Raw genomic sequence first — 17,484 nt, 5'->3', positions numbered from 1 at the left:
CACACGCACACACGCACACGCGCACACACACACGCATACACGCACGCACTCACGCACGCACGCACGCACGCACGCACACACACACACACACACACACGCACCCACACACACACATCAAACGCCTCCAGCTCATGTGATATACACCAGAGACTGAAGCAGGTGGAGAGATCCACATGAGTACAACAGCACAGAAGAGACGTGTGCTCTCCATAACAACATCCAAAGCCATCAAAATGCCACACAACCACCCATATCCCACACATACAGTACATACACAAAGACAGAGAACAAGATCCCACAACTACACAACTATTACTTTTTCAAAACTCCAAAGACTAAGAATATGGCCTTTGTGCTTAACTCCCCCACATCCATTGTGCGACAGACAGAAATGATGCCTTAAATCACGCGTCTTGTCAAGCAGAGGTGTGTTACAATAACAATGGCACAATGTTTTAGACTGGCGGACAATAAAACAGGCGAAAGAATACAGCCTTACAGACACTGATCTGTGGGCTCGAGTCATCTAGAGACCAGAATACCTTTGACGCTGTTTTGGGATCTTTTGATTTGGGTTAGAAAGCAACCACCTAGCAACCACGTGGAACACCTTGGCAACCGCCCCACCGCAGCATTGTGCCAGTGAGTTTTGTCTGACCACAACAGTCACGTTGGAATAAAAATGATTTGAGATGATGCTTACTGCTTTGGACGCTGACGTAGCTGGTGGCGTTTTCCCTGCCCACTGAGTTCTCTGCCACACAGGTGTAATTCCCAGAATCCTCCATTCTCACTCTGCTGATGTGAAGCTTTGAGTTTTTCCTGCACAAACAGGACAGAGATGCAGAAAAAGAGAGAAACAGAATGACAGAGGAATGTGAAATGTGAAAATATGACAGATTTTGTTATGTAAAAAATTCTGCATATTTTTTCTTCCAAGTTTTTTTACTTTCAATTTTCACAAAAAAACTAGATTTTGTATTTTTTCAGACAGTTAAATACAATAGAAGATTATTATTGTCAAAAAGGTTGCATACCTGGTTACCCATCATAAAAATAACAGATAACGTCTCTTCTACTGTATAATATCTAAATTTCTCTTAGATATCAATGAGTTTAAATGAAGAGCAAATGGAAACTTTTGCTTTAGCCTTATCTGCGTCTCAGAAATCTTGCAAATGTCTCCATGAGAGTTTCAGAAGAGATCTCAACAATGTCTCAAACTGAGCTCAGATTTGCAAATCAAAAGTCAATATTATTGAAGATCTCAATATGAACTCAAACATTTCTCACCAAATTTACTCAAATCCAGATTAATTTACCTCTACAATCTACATTAATTTTACATGTATTTCAACAATTGTCTCATTTCTTTTGAATTTGATTTCTTCTTCAAATTTTTGAAAAAATATCGGAGACTAAGTTGAGAACTAAAACACTTCATCAACAGAAAAAGAGCAACCTCTAAAATTTTCCGCTTTGTAGATTTGGGGTTAGGCTTTTTTTGGTCCAGGACAATATTCCTATCAAGCAATCTAAGCCCCGTGATCACGGAATGTTCTACAAGGCTGAATGGTGCAGTACGTGGGGTCTCTTGTGGTGTCAATGTGATATTCAGATTATCTCTCTGCCCTTCTTCTCAGGTCAACATGTGGAGGGTTTATTCAAGAAGAAGAAAAATGGCAGCCGTGTGTATGTCTGTTAAATACTAGAAAAAGTAGTGTCCACTCAGTTGTGCTCTTTCTTACAAAATAATGACATACACAAAAAATTTCAGTCAGGCTTTAGACCGCATCATAGTACTGAAACTGCGCTCGTCAAAATTACAAACGACCTGCTTATAGCATCAGATAAAGCTAACATCTCACTCCTAGTCCTGCTTGACCTTAGTGCTGCGTTCGATACTGTAGACCATAAAATACTTCTAGATCGCTTACACAATTATACCGGTATTCAGGGACAGGCACTACAATGGTTCAGATCTTACTTATCTGACAGACATCAATTTGTCCATTTAAATGGGGGATCATTAAATCTAACGCAAGTAAATTATGGATTACCTCAGGGATCGGTTTTAGGACCCTTGCTATTCTCCATATACATGCTGCCCCTTGGAAACATTATTAGAAAACATGGAATTAGCTTCCACTGTTATGCAGATGATACTCAGCTATATATCTCATCAAGACCAGATGATTCCTTCCAGCTGTCCAAATTGGCAGAGTGCATCGAAGATATAAAACATTGGATGACTTATAATTTCCTTCTTTTAAATTCTAATAAAACAGAAATATTACTTATCGGACCAAAGACACGTGAGCAGAATATTTCAGATTATAACCTGCAAATTGAAGGCTGCACTGTTACTCCAACAAATACAGTTAAAGACCTCGGCGTTATATTAGACAGCAACCTGTCATTTAAAAATCACATCTCAAATGTCACAAAAACAGCCTTCTTCCACCTTAGAAATGTTGCCAAATTAGGAAATATTTTATGTGTGGCTGACGAGGAGAAGCTTATTCATGCATTTGTGACCTCAAGACTTGACTACTGTAATGCACTGCTTAGTGGTTGTCCTGCAGCATCAATCAACAAACTACAGTTAGTTCAGAATGCAGCTGCCAGAGTTCTAACCAGGTCCAGAAAATACCATCACATAACCCAAATGTTATCATCCCTTCACTGGTTACCCATTAAGCATCGTATTGACTTTAACGTTCTTTTAATTACTTATAAAGCCTTAAACGGTTTAGCCCCTACCTACATAACAGAGCTTCTACCACACTACAACCCATCACGCTCTCTAAGATCTCAAAACTCCAGACTTTTGATAACACCTAGAATAACTAAATCCACCAAAGGGGGTAGAGCTTTCTCATACGTAGCACCTAAACTCTGGAATAGCCTTCCCGATACTATTCAAGGGTCAGACACACTCTCCCAATTTAAATCTAGATTAAAGACACATCTCTTCAGCCAAGCATTCACTTAATGCAAAATATGCTAAATAAACCACCGGGAGACTGCATTTATTAGAGATTATTTACTAGAATAATCTTGATTGTTCTATAAACACCATGCACTGTGCTGTGTTTGACCTTTTTTGTGTTTTTCAGTTTTTCTTATTTTCTCCAGTAAAGCTGCTTTGGAACAATGCACATTGTGAAAAGCGCTATATAAATAAAATTGAATTGAATTGAATGTCTGGAGTCCAGCTCATTCTTCCTTGTCCTTATTTTACCTCCATCATTATCAGAATATCTGGTCCACACCGTTAACTCTATCACTCACAATTTATCTGCGTAAGTGTGCGCGCCTCTGCCGATCTGAAGCTTCGCCGCATGCATTTGCAAAATTACACAAGAGGCCTCCGAAAAGGCAGTCCTGTTAGAGTGATCTTCCTCGTGTGGAAACCTGCGTCTCAGCACTTTTTCTTAGAGAACAGAAGTCGACATGTTACAGAACGCTTTGAAATCTCATGCGCGAGTCCGTATGTTTCCCTGCGGTCTGCTACATACAGCTGCTTGCGCGCCATTGATTTTTATAACAAATGGGTAAATGACATTGATGCAATGTTACAGCAACGTGCACCGCTCAGCAACTTTCCATTCGATCGTTTAGAACATTTAACAAGACAACACTTCTGCACACAATACAAGGCTTTCGCATGATTATGCAATTCTCACAGAAGACTTGCTTATCTAGACTCCACAGCGCATAAACTTAGTCATATGTTTTTTTAATCCGTTCTCCACCCACGGAGGGAAAGCAACGCGCGTTCACGCCCACTCGCTCTCCCTCTGAAACGCCTGCAGCCCACGTCCCCGCGAGCGAGGAAACCACTGAAGCCAACGAGGGGAATTTACTCATAATTCATTGATGGACCTTTCCTGAGATGCTGACCAGAACCCGAGGCTGCTGAGATTTAATACCAGCGTCTTGCAGATGTAAAATGACATTTTTTTCTGTTCTTATACAACATAGTACATGCCTTGTATTATTTTATTTTCTCTGCGCCACACAGTGCAAAGATGCAGCCGAGATAAAAAAAACCGAGGTATCATAAAAGCGTTCCATATAAATCCTGTGCTATCAGTTTTTGCATGACTTCAAACGAACTAACAGAAATTTTTATAATGCTTTCTACTCTTAAGAAAGACAAATTACAGACCTCTTTACTATCTTAATTATGTCTCTTACACATCAGTGAGACTAAATGGAGAACAAATGGAAAGTCTCACATATTTTTCCTGAGAAAAAGACCCTGAAATCTCCATTGGTGTTTCAGAAGAGATCTAAAACTGAGCTCAGATTTGTCAAGTCTGCAATCAAAAGTCAATATTATTGAAGATCTCAATATGAACTCAAACATTTCTCATTAAATTGACCCAAACCCAGAGTATTTTACCTCTACAATCTACTTTCATTTTACACCTCCATACTCTTCATGGATTTAAACAATTGTCTCATTTGTTTGTTTTTATTTCTTCTAAGCAATTTTAGGAAAAGCATCTGAGATACAGTTGAGAATTCTTTCAAATCTCACAAGCTGTAAAGAGCAGCCTCTGACAATAAAATATTGCTCTGGGTGGAGATTGACAGCCCGTAATCAGTGTGCGCTTTCAATATATAGAAAGAAACATACTGTAAATTACATATTTTATATGTTCTCCAAGACACGTCTACGTTCTTTTATTTGTAATCTACAAATGAAAAAAAATCATGCAATAATTCAAATGGCATCAGGGTGCAATGATTTTTTCCTGTTCCTTCAACAATCTCTCTCTCCCTTTGAAAAATCTCTGAGCCTATTTACAAAGTGGGCCAATCTTCAGACAGAGTTGATGGGAGATGTATTTTTAATACCTCTGATGCCAAGAATAGTTCTGCCGGCGTGCGAGTAGTGTGTCTTTGTGTGTGTTTGCGTGCATTAGATGTGTCTTACTTGTTGGTTTTGATTTTGACATCTTTTCTCTTGCGGAGCTGACTGCCATCTTTGTACCAGTTGAAGGAGGGGCTCGGGTTGCCCGCCGCTTCGCATTTCAGCGTCAACTTTTTACCTTCCAGAGCCCACTGAGAATCCATGGGCTTTACCTTCGGAGCTGATGCTACAAATGGAGGAAAGAGAAAAATAGTGAGGGGAAGATGGAGAGACCATTCTAAAATTAAATCTGTATTTAATATGTTTTAATTGTCCTAAACAAAACAAAACAGAGATTAAATGAGAAGCAGCTGGAGACATTTTCGGCTTCTCAGAATTTCTCCTAACAAAAATATACTTAAGTGATCTCACATATGTCTCTTCTAGAGTTTAAGAAGACATCTCAACAATGTTTCACACCGCGTTTAGATTTGCAAACTTAAAATAGAAATATCAGATATTTTAAATATATATAAAACTTTTAATTTTTAACTTTTAAAAAACATTTTAATCAAAGAACATATTTTTGGCTTTGTGATCTCAAAGAGCTTTACGCAGAACATGTTCACATCACCTATCACCCCAAAATCAAACGAAATTTTTCGTAGAAAATGACTAATCGTTTTGCTAGAAAACACCCTAATTCATCAGCTGGTGTTGCGTATTCCCATTTAAAGCTGCGAAGAAACTGATATTTGGACCTTAAATCAGGTTCCCCCCATTAAAGCCATTATATGGAGGAAGATCCGGAAATGTTTTCCTCAACAACCTTGGATTAGTTTCTACAGAAGAAGTAAAGACATGAACGTCTTGGATGACATGAGGGTGAGTAAATAAGCATAAAATTGTAATTCTAAAGTTAACTATTCCTTTAAGAAAGAAAGAAAAGCAGAGAGAGATAAAAACAAAGAGAGTTCAAATGGATTGAAGAAGCGAGAAGCCATGAGAGAGCCAGTGTGAAATGGAAGGAAACGTGCAGATGCAAGGATGAGGAGAAGACGTGATGATGAAGAGGACCAGGAGAGGAGAGGAGAGATGTGCGAGAGATTAACGGAGCTCATCTTCCTGAAGTGTGCACGAGAGACAGTACAGTCTTCCATCTAGCCATGAGAAAACTATGAACAGTAATAAAAACACAGAACAATAATCACAGTTCACACACACACACACACACACACACACACACACACACACACACACACACACACACACACACACACACACACACACACACACACACACACACACACACACACACACACACCACACACACACACACACGCACACACACACACACACACACACTGTATGCTATGAAAAGATGCTGTACGTACTGATAATGCACCTAGATGTTCTATACGTTCAAGAAAACGACCATTGAAACTGAAATCTGAAAATGTTTATTACAGTTTTAAGAAATTATGGTGATGAAAATGGTGAAGGTAATAATATACTTATTTGTCATAAAAATGTCACAACGCAAAAATTCCTAATCGTCAAATACTGTATAGAGGCCTATATTGTTTTTATAGGAATTTTGTATGGTCATAAGTGTGAAATAAAAGTCTGTAACATTACCATAATGTTTGTACCAAGACATCTGAAATCAAACATCATGGACAGATATTTATTTACTATTTAACTCAGTGTTGCTCCATCTGTGGTCCCTCACATCACAATCCCCCCCAACACCTTCTTCAGAGCCTTCCTTCATGCTGTCGCATCCAGTGTGATCACACTTTCTCATCTCCAGATGCTCTCCGACTCTCGCACACACACAACAAGCACATTTTTCTCACTTACATCCTCATATACACACTTACTCACGACTAATGCACACATTCTCTAACAGTTAATGCACACAAACACACTTCTGCCCGTACATTGTAATTCCTCTCACGTTGACTTGCGAATAAAAGAAAAAACCTTTACATGACCAAGAGAGATGTTTGCGACTGATTGCTCTGTTAATAGAAACCTTAGAAGTTCTCAAAAACAGAACAGGGAAAAAAACTCATTCAGAGTCCATCCAATCTGCTTCAACCATCAATAACAGTCAATCCTCTGCTACTACTCAGTATACATCAGCATCACATCACTTAATCTGACTGCAGAGCAGGGTTGCCAGATCTGCATAAAAACAGCACAATGGCAAAACAAAAATAGACCAATCACAACTATACCTAAATACATATTTTACGGTCACTGTAAGGAATTACACACAATTTCTTTGTTGCTCCTTTAATTTCTTGCTTTTATCTTTTCTTCATGGAAAAAAGCAACACAGTTTAAAAGTTGCCAAGTTGAGAAGTCTCACACAAGACTCTAATGCAGCGTCGCCGTCAATCCCACAATCCACCTGGAGAGTGATGCAAATCACTCTTTTTTTTGTGTAAACCAGTTACAAACAAGTATTCAGGAAAACCATCCACGCTCGTTGATTCAAAAAAAGGAAATAAGAAGTAGCCTGTTTCATTTTCAGCACCGTGTTGTCTTTATCTTTCAGTAATACAGAACACAGACACACACACACAAACAAATACCCCACAGTCACTTATGACAAAGTTAACGTAAAATACTATGACATTATCCAAGACGTGTGTGTGTGTGTGTGTGTGTGTGTGTGTGTGTGTGTGTGTGTGTGTGTGTGTGTGTGTGTGTGCGTGTGTGTGCGTGTGTGTGTGTGCGTGTGTGGACAAAACTGCACAAGGTTGCAGTTCTGCATGAATGCCTTTGCTCAAATCAGCATTTTCTGATGGGGTTTTATCACCATCCACCATTCTTTCTCCTTCAAGGTTCACATGTACATCTGTCCAGTAGACTGCGATCTCACACACACACACACACACGCACACCTCGAGTCTGAAAAACAAATTGAAAAAAGCCAAAACCTGCATGTGGCAACCATAAACACATAATTTCTACCTACAGGAATATGCATCATCACAATTCACTGCCAAGACCTTCACACACACATTCACAAGAAATTACAACGACAGTCAACTAACAACCCCAATAATACTGTGTTAAAAGTGTTACTTAACAAGCTTCACTGTTAACCGTCACATAACCACATTGGACAGTATCATCCCTCCGAACTTCTCCAGTGTAGTGAAACCAGAAATAGCACCTCAAGTTTTTATTAAAAACAAACGCTCAGAGGTGAATCCGGGACTGTAAAACTTGTCCAGCAGAGGGGAAATCTGAATACAGCTGACACAAAAAAACCCGATGTTGCAACCCAGCATGAAACACGATGTGATATGAAACAACTGTCCGCTGAGACCAGACAGAAAGCCAAAAGTTACAGCTACATAATTCCAACATAGGGATAAAAACATACAAACTTTTAAAGAAATAATGCACGATAGATTCGTTGTCTAAACTCACCTAGAATTGACGAGTTTGGCAAAAAAGACAACTCTTAAAAAAACAATATGCAGACTCTGAAATCAGAGTCATGTGTGACATGAAACACAGAGCTATCCACGCAAAAAACACTGTGTTTTAAAACTTGCACAAATCTTTGGCCTTTCCTATCTCTTTAATGTCTCATAAGTTTACAAATGTACAAATGTGTGATTTTCCATGTGGGAAAAAGACCTCTAGTTTCAGAAGAGATCGACAGAGAAACACAGAGAAACCTACAATAAAAGAACCCAAACTGACCGAAACATTTTCTCATTTACTTTTATTGTTCTTCAAAATATAAAATAAACAATTATATACTTAGACTGAAGTCTATGTAATCTCCTAATATATGAAAAAGCAACCAAATAAAATTTTCCGCAGTTGTGATAAATGTTTCCGTAATTCCCTGGAAGCGAGGTCAGAATTGAAGACGCTTCAGCCAACAGCGTTCAGTTCAGATTCTCATTAAAACACAGATTTCACTTCATGCTTTCTATGCGCTTTTACATGCAATTTTTATGCAGTTCACTCTCCACAGCGGAACGAAAAAACGTCACATCTCCAGATCTCAGACAAACAAGGGCCCATCTCACCCCTCTTTCTTCCCTCCCGTGATCCATCCTTACTTCCTCTCAAACTCTTCCTCCCTTGCTGTCTCTCACCCATCCTCATGCTGAGGTGGGATTATGAAGTTATGAAGACAGGACGCGCGTGTGTCTTTCTACACTATAACTCACTGTAAGACCCACCCCGTCACACTCGGCAGGGATACACTGATGGGTGGGGGGGGGTTGGAAGATTGTTAAAAAGCTTGTAAGAGAGAGGAAACACGTTATGAGAAAGAGCGAGACATGAGGAGAGAAGCAAAGACTGCATGAAGACAAAATGATGAAGAGATATGAGAACATGGACGAGAGAGGAAAATTTGAGAAATTATTAGATGAATCTGGCTCGATGCTGAGGGAATGAATCTCAATGACACTACAATAAAATACAACACAAAGTAGAATGGCGTAGCCTGCCGTTAAGATCTGGGCTGGTAACCAAAAAGATGGCAGAATCGATTCTCTGTACCTTTGATTCATGGCAATCCCCATTGTACTCTTAAGCAATGCATTTAAAAGAATAGTGTATTCAACAACGTACTCAATTAATCATCTAATGACCTCATAACAGTTCATTTGTTTTGGCTAGTGTTTGAAACATACTAGCTAGTCGTCTTTTAGGTCAACCTCAGTTCAAACTCTAACACAATCTCACTTGATTTCGTAACTATATGAGGTGGCTAATTCGTATGAATTTCTACCATTTTATTTAGTACGATCTGCTTTCGGTCGGTGACGTTAAGTTCGTGAGTGGGGTTAGAGGAGGGGCTTCAGTATTCCTTTCGTTTTTGTACGACTCACCCTCGGTCTTTATCTTGTTATCTAATGTAATGAAATACATTAAATTCATATAAATATGTATATAATAATTACTAATATATTATGAACAATCAAAATTTTTGCTATGTCACACATAGTCTCAGCCTCAGACGTCACGTGACGCACACTGATGCATAAGGCACACTTTCTTGGAAACACTACAGCAAGTTCGAAGTCATCATCTGATTGGTTGAATTTTACAGGATTTCCGAGAGACGTGCGTGTTGCGTTCTTTAACGGTCCGCCTGGAAATAACACAAAGCCGTTTGATCGAAGAAGTAAGCTGTTGTGTTACATCGGTGGCAATAAAAACGTATCACGATCGACCAAATGCTAAATTCGTAAAGTACGCGAAGTTCATGGGATGAACTCATAAACATTGTAGTTGCTTTTAACTTTTGACGCGTTCATGAACGTACACCGGTCTGTTACTGTGGTGACATTTCCACGCCACAAATCGAAACGTGATTGGTTGCTTTATCTGTCTGTCATATGGCCTCTTGGGCGGGCCTTTGGTCAATGAAAGCGGACAAAGTTCCCAGACCTTACATGCGAGACTACTTCACACATGTACAGTACAGTATATTTGTCATTTACCACCAGACCAGTATCAAAGATCTTAGAATTAATTCTGTATTTCTATAGACTCAATGAGGCACGCGAGGCAGAGAATCAAGTAAAGGTACAGTATGCTGCGTTCACCTGGAGAGTTTGGAAAGGTCACCCTCATGCATCTGTTAAGAAAGAGTCCCACAACCCTTGAACGACCTTGCAGAGATACATCGCTGATCTCATCTCTACTGCAGTTTATATAGTATGCTATATATCTGAGAGTAAGCTATCAGTTTCCATCTCTCTCTCTCTCTCTCTCTCTCTCTCTAACTAGTCAACCATTTGCTCAACAACCAAATATGTGAGGTTGACTACTGAGTTAAACATTGAAGGTAACCAACATTGTGATATGTTTTAGCCAACCTTGAACAACAAGCTCCGCATTGATTTACCAACTGATTGCAAACGGATAAATAAATTAGACAGTAAATATTATGAAGAGAGATGATCACACACACATTAAATATGAAAAAAAACACAGAAACATTTCTTGCATTTGCAATGTGCAGGATTTTCCTCAGTTATCTAAAAATGAGTGAGCTTTATCCCATTAAGCGTTTGTGATTATTTTCAGCCGAGAGATTCTTGATATTAGCAGAGTGTGTCTCTACATATTTGATACAGTGAGTTGTTTGGATTTCCACTCTTTCCATAACCAGAATAGCTTCAGCCCCTCGAGATCTCTCCCTCTCTCTCTCTTCTTCAATCTAGGAAGAAAGACCTGGGCTACACTGACACTAATACTTTGGATGAAGCGAAACTCATCCAAGTGTGCATGCAGGCTTGTTGTACGCACACATTCACGATCGACACACACCCTCGTGCGCTCGGAGGAAACAGAGAAAGGCAGTCAACAGTGCGCTTGATAAGAGAAACATGAAAGGTTGTCTAAGACACGCCTGAAAGAACAACAGTAAAGAGCTAATATCATGGGAAATGTGTGTGTGCGAGTAGGGTCAACCACATTTATAAAAGAATGACAAGCTATAGAGGGAAGAGAAAGAGAAAACAATAGAATAAATATTGGATGACCTTTTACAGACCAAAAAAGGGTAAAACTGCATACAGTTTTTATGTAAAGCAAATCTCAAATATGATCTAAAAAAATGTTTTGTTTTAGAATAAACACGTCATCGTTCTCATATCATCATATGTTTACCTATTGATTACAGCCGATTGTTTTAAAATTGTGCCCGAAGTAACGTTTCACCTGCAACACACACATATCAAATTATTATTTTGTTAAAAACATATCTTTACATTTTTGAGGAACTATTCCTAACAAACACAAGCACACAATAAAAAACATTTCTGCTTTAACATCAATGCTGAGTCAAGACACGGATGTAAATAACACATCATATTCAGTCATCACTCTCAAAAGTGAAAAGCCAAGAACATTATGGGATACAGTATTCTATTAAGTACGCTATGCGTGGTTTGGCAAATGTATTATGTCACATTTTGTAAATATTGCGTAAAAACAGAAAGTGCAGCATGGCATCATTCCATTTTGCGAACACACTCACTGACTGCAAATGACTGCAAAAAAGACTGCTCACTTTTTTTCCATCTACTGTTGATTTGGGAAAACTGCAACGGAAAATCAACTCCAAATCTGATATGGAAATACTTTATTTGCACACTATTATAGTCTTTTAAAGAACTCACGTTTATAGCAGTGAAAATAATTATGTTTGGCAACATCTAGGACATCAAAATTTAAGGAACACATAGATATGGAAATAAAGCACTCCATGTGAAAACCACGGCACCATCCTGTCAGAGTTTATTTTCCCGGAGCTGCACTGCCTGTCACAGTTCATTCCTCACATGGGGACTGTTGTAACACAGGACCATAATATGTTCAATGTTAAATTGAGCATGTTGCATCAAACCGTGTGCACAAAATGAGAAACAGATTTTTTACGCCACATGAGACCCCGATTTCATCAAGCAGGACGAGACACCCTCTAACAAACCAATATCATGCACCGAAAAACATGTACCTATGCAAACAACTTTTGTTTGTTCTGTCAAACAAAAATGATGTTCAATAAATTATTTAAGTTGCCTTTTTACTTCAAAATAAAAATCAATTGAGTGCATAACAATTAGCGTTCAAGACCGTCTCCGAACCTTACCTCGATTCACACAGTAAGCTTAAAATAATGATGATTTACAAGTACGATTTTGCAGGTAGTGTAAATTTAATGTCATTTGATTTTTTAACCCACATAAAGATACTGTATAGTAACCTGCAATTTTATATTTCAAAAACAGATGATGATTTAGAGACACAAGTGATGACCTATCTAGTTTTCTTGCCCTCTCAAATAAAACTCCCATCTAAGAAAATGATGTAAAGTCAGCCAGAACCTTGTCTTTTGGGCTCTACACGTTTTAGTGTCAATGTACATACTGAGACTAAGACTGACAGTAGTAAAGAAATCTGTATTCTATGAGGTATTTTTGTATAAATATCTTGTGTTTCAGCATTGAAGTGCTCTAGGGATCTGAACAGCAGAGTGTCTGTTGGACTCTCACGCGGGCACACGCTTCATTCAGTATAATGAAGGATCTGTTCACTAATAATGATGCTGAACAGGGCACAGGCTTAGACTGTGTTTAAGTACGGAGTCCTGGTGGAAAAACTGAAGGGGGTGTGTTAATAAGAGCTCTTCATGAGGATGAAAGTGTGTTTCTGAAACACTGTGTATCACTAAATAAAGCAGTTGTGTGTTGTAGAAGAGTGTTGCAACATTAAGGGTGCGTTTTTGAGAGAGATGTAAAGGATGTAGAGAGATTCCTTAAAGCATATTTAATCCTTTCATTTTCTTAAAGGTTAAGTGTGTAATGTTTGTGCTACTAGCTTCACCAAATGGAATTGATTTAAGCTGTCAATGAAAAAAAATCTAACTGGATTTCCAAACAGTTGACATTGGTTGAACTAACAGATAGTCCCGCCCAAAACTCATTTTGACTCAAGACAAAAATGCCTTAAAAAAATAAAAAGAAAGCACGGCTAACACTTTTTGTAGGAATCGATGTAGAAATGGATTACTCATAGATTCTGCATGTAAAAGCTTTTACACATTTTGTTATGTTTAATTGATTCCTTTTTGGTAAAAAAAAATAAATAAATAAACAATTATTTATTTGTTTATTTTATTTATAATTACTTGCTTATCTGACTTAAGCTATTTATTTTGCACCACCAAATCTTTGTTAATCTAACTTCATGTTCTCTATTGCCATTTTACTCATTTAAAGGCAGCTAAATGCTTTTGCAACACAAAGTTCTTGTCATGCCAATAACAGACCAAATTGAAACTGAAAATCGAAAGAGAGACAGAAAATTGAATTGAACAAGAGAGAACGAGAAGATGAAGCAAAGAGATGGAAAGAAACAGAGACTAGAAGATGCTGAGGCGAGTTTATTGCATCCAGCCGTTTAGATGAGGATGCTGCATGTGTGTCAATGTGTGTGTGTGATAGCAGGGTGATGTTTGAACCCGAGCCCTGCTGAAGCCGAACACACACCGTCAGCCAATCAGATCTGTCCATCTCCCCCAGCCTTCCATCAAGGGCTGCGCACTCAAGGTCAGCTGACTTTCTCGGTCACACACATTTACTCTTATGCTTTCACACACACATCCCTCCCCACCGGCCCTTCAGAAGCGAGATGATGGTTCACGTCTGCCTAACTGCTTTAATAAGTGCCGTTATTCAGGACGAGGACCTGACGCGGCGTTCGTAGCGCGACTCTCAAACCGAAGGCTATAATCCCGATCCACCCGGCCACACGCACACACGAGCGCTATTAATCATTACCATCCAACGCTGCAAATATAATCGTCATCGTTTGTGTAGACATAATAGTGCGAGACACATTTATTCTGTTTATTATTATTGTAAGTCTGTGATTTCCATATTTATAAAGCCTGTGTATGTGTGTGTGTAAAGAAACCTCTATCTGAGTCTGAAATCAGTGCGATATCTGCAGCACGCAGCTGTCACCATGGTAACCACTCTTGAAAGAGAGAGAGAGAGAGAGAGAGAGAGAGAGAGAGAGAGAGAGAGAAGCGCACACACAGACAGAATTACACAATTAAACAATTAAAGGAGCCACTAAAACGTTCTCCCGCGGCTGGCGGTACTGCGGCGCAATCGGCTTTGCAGTCGAAAGGAACAATGAGTGAAAATGTGACCTCTGACCGAACATCACTCCGCAGCGCAGCTTTCTGCTCTTTCCATGTCCCCTGTCACCTCTCTAGGGTGCGAGGAATAAGAGTTCACTGCTCGATATCACTGGCGGTACAATTTTACAGAAGAGCCCTTCTGACTGCGAGTTTCAACACACACACAGATATACACACACATCCTTTTCGTTAGCGCTACAAAATCCATCACTCTATTCCCAGTCTCTCGCTCTATTTCTAGTTCTACAATTTAACATATGTCAGAGCTGCAGTGCAAAAACACGCTTTCATGTGTCAAGCTCTCAATGTGACGCACTCGCTTTGTTTGGACAACTGTGTCTGGATTTCTTCAAATCCGACTGAATTCTGAGACATCGCTAATAAATAAAGAAATGCCAAGATTGGTCTTCTGGGTTCTGGTTTTAAACTACGAAACTAAAAGTTTCCAAAAATAAAAATTCTGTCACCATTTACTCTCCCTCGAGTTGTAAATTTCTTTGTTCTGACAAACACAGAGAAGGATATTTGGAAGAATGCTTGTAACCAAACAGTTCTTGGCCACCATTGACCACCACAGGGAAAATGACAATAGTTGTCAAAAGTGCCTCAGAACTGTTTATTTCCTACATTCTTCAAAATATCTTCTTTGTGTTGAACGTAACAAAGAAATATATAAAGCATCATTTCCTACTAAGGTAGTCAATGGAGGCCAAGAACGGTTTAGTTACAAGTATTCTTCCAAATATATTTCTCTGTGTTCTTCAGAACAAAGACATTTATACAGATTTGGAACGACTCGAGAGTGAGTAAATAAAGACAGACAGTTTGATTTTTAGTGCAATGCTCTACCAAGTGAGCTACAGGAAAGTAAATAACATAAAAAACGATGAACATGTCCTATTAATGCATCTATTGCATAAATGAAAAATGTACCGAGGTGACCATAGTTTCCACCAAAACACTACTGCTACTAATGTAATGTTAACCAGTCAAAATTAAAGAGCAAAAAGCTTCTTGCATTGTTGTAAGGTGATCTCACGATGATTTTACAGTAGTTCTGTATGTAATACAGTTTACTGATATTTTGGTGAAAACAGATGAAGCTATTTTTGTAAGATAACATGCTGTGTTGCCTTACACATGGGATCTACATCGACATAACAGTCTCATTCCCAATGGAGCCCAGCGAGAAGAAACAGCTGCTAATTAATAAAAAAAAGAAAAGTTGACACAGCAGGTCTCTGAGCCAAACGGGAACAGCTTACACTAGCATCACCTTCAGTCCACTTGTACCTAATCACAGCAGATTAACACAGGAGTTTAGCATTAGCGGGGACGTAGCTTCACATTTTCTGTGTCACTAAAACCTCAAACCACGGATCTATGATACAGAACTGCATATGACGTCATAACGTTGAAGCCATCGCACTGCCATATTTGTACGGTTACACACACTACATCTATGATAAACTGTAAAACATTTTTGTCGTGATTCTGCCTCATCTTGTCATGTCTTTCTTGATCTTGTGGCAGAATCACGGCAGGATCCCTTGTTATGTGTGGAGAGAGTCATTTTTGACCCTTTCGGTCTTCGAGACTCTCTCCGGTCCTTGTCTGTGTTCCCGCCCTTTTGTATCTCTCGTTATTGGTTGTTTATTAGTTCATGCCCCACACCTGTTCCCCTTTGATTTGTCCCCTTATTTAATGCCCCTGTGTTCTCTGTCTTGTGTCGGGTTATTGTACTGTTGCGTGTGTGGCCTGTTTGGTGAGTTGTTGTTAGTTTAGTTATGTTAAATGTTTAACTTTAGTCTTGTTTAAGTGTAGTTAGTCCAGTCATGTTTTATACCCTTGTGTTTTGTTGTGTTACCCCCATGTGGGTCTTTGTTTTGTATTTTTGTAGTTCTTATTAAAGTCTGTCTTGTTAACCCCTTACCCGCTGTCTGCACTTGGGTCCTCTTTCCTTGTCTCCGTGTCTCACCCCGAGCACCGTGACCGTTTTGCAGCAGGTTGCCACTAACTTACTGCAATTTTGTTTTAAACATAAACTTTCTTAGATTTTCTTCCATAAAACAAGACTGAATATCTTAAGTCACTTTTCTTGATATGTAAATGTATCGTAATTTAAGAAGTTTGAAATATTTTTTCAAGAAAACAAGACATAAATGCTAAGGAAGAAAGTAATTTTTTGCAGTGTTGCTGTGCTAATGCCAGTACTGGAATCAGTCTCTTCTAGCTCATCTTGAATCTCAAATCAAAATTAAAACACTTTGACTTTTAAGTAAACTTTTCTAAGTTCTAATAGGTAAGTAGTAATTAAATGTACGGTAAATTACTGGCAAACCAAAAAATTATCCTGTTAACATTGGCCACATGTGAATTCCATCTGTACAGCATTACAATGCAAACTTGTTAAACACTTAATTGGATATTTATTCAGAGTGTAAGCTCTTTATCACTGTACCGAGCATCAGATCACTTGGCAAACACCTCAAATGTGTATAGCAAATGTCAGTGTTTACTGTAAATGCAGATTTATGCTTGTATGAATGTAAACTAAAGTGCAATGTAGTATTAGAGGTATTTTTAAATAAATTTGGTGATACGCAGCTCATCTAGTGAATATGGGTCAAAGGATTGACTGTCAATCACTGACCTCTTCCGGTGGTTGGAAAACCATTATGACCGCTCGGTGGCTTCACCTGGTGCTGGTTTGAAATTGCATAAAGAACCCAGTGCCTTAAAGGGACAGTTCACCCAAAATAACAAAATTTTACATCATTTACTCGCCCTTACATGATGCCAAAGCACGCAGAACACCAAAGATGATCTTTCGAAGAATGTTGGTAACTAAACAATATTGGACCCCATTGACTTCCATTGTATGAACACAAAACCACATTTCTCCAAATAT

At 38.8% G+C, this 17,484-nt stretch overlaps 1 protein-coding gene across 2 annotated transcripts in view; it reads right to left on the bottom strand.

Moving 5' to 3' along the window:
* The window catches only part of nrg2b (neuregulin 2b), a 49,856-nt gene that overhangs the window by 23,059 nt on the left and 9,313 nt on the right, over positions 1 to 17,484 (bottom strand). For both annotated transcript variants that reach the window (XM_057350145.1, XM_057350146.1), the window contains exons 2-3: positions 4,949 to 5,111; positions 704 to 822 (exon numbers count right to left, since the gene is read on the bottom strand). In XM_057350145.1, coding sequence (XP_057206128.1) covers positions 704 to 822; positions 4,949 to 5,111 — 282 coding nt within the window. The remainder of the gene's footprint in view (positions 1 to 703; positions 823 to 4,948; positions 5,112 to 17,484) is intronic.

The sequence above is a fragment of the Triplophysa rosa genome, linkage group LG13 (assembly GCF_024868665.1).
Source record: "Triplophysa rosa linkage group LG13, Trosa_1v2, whole genome shotgun sequence".
NCBI classification, from domain to species: domain Eukaryota; kingdom Metazoa; phylum Chordata; class Actinopteri; order Cypriniformes; family Nemacheilidae; genus Triplophysa; species Triplophysa rosa.
Note: the sequence above shows the minus strand (reverse complement) of the source record. Positions and strands in the feature narration are given on the sequence as shown.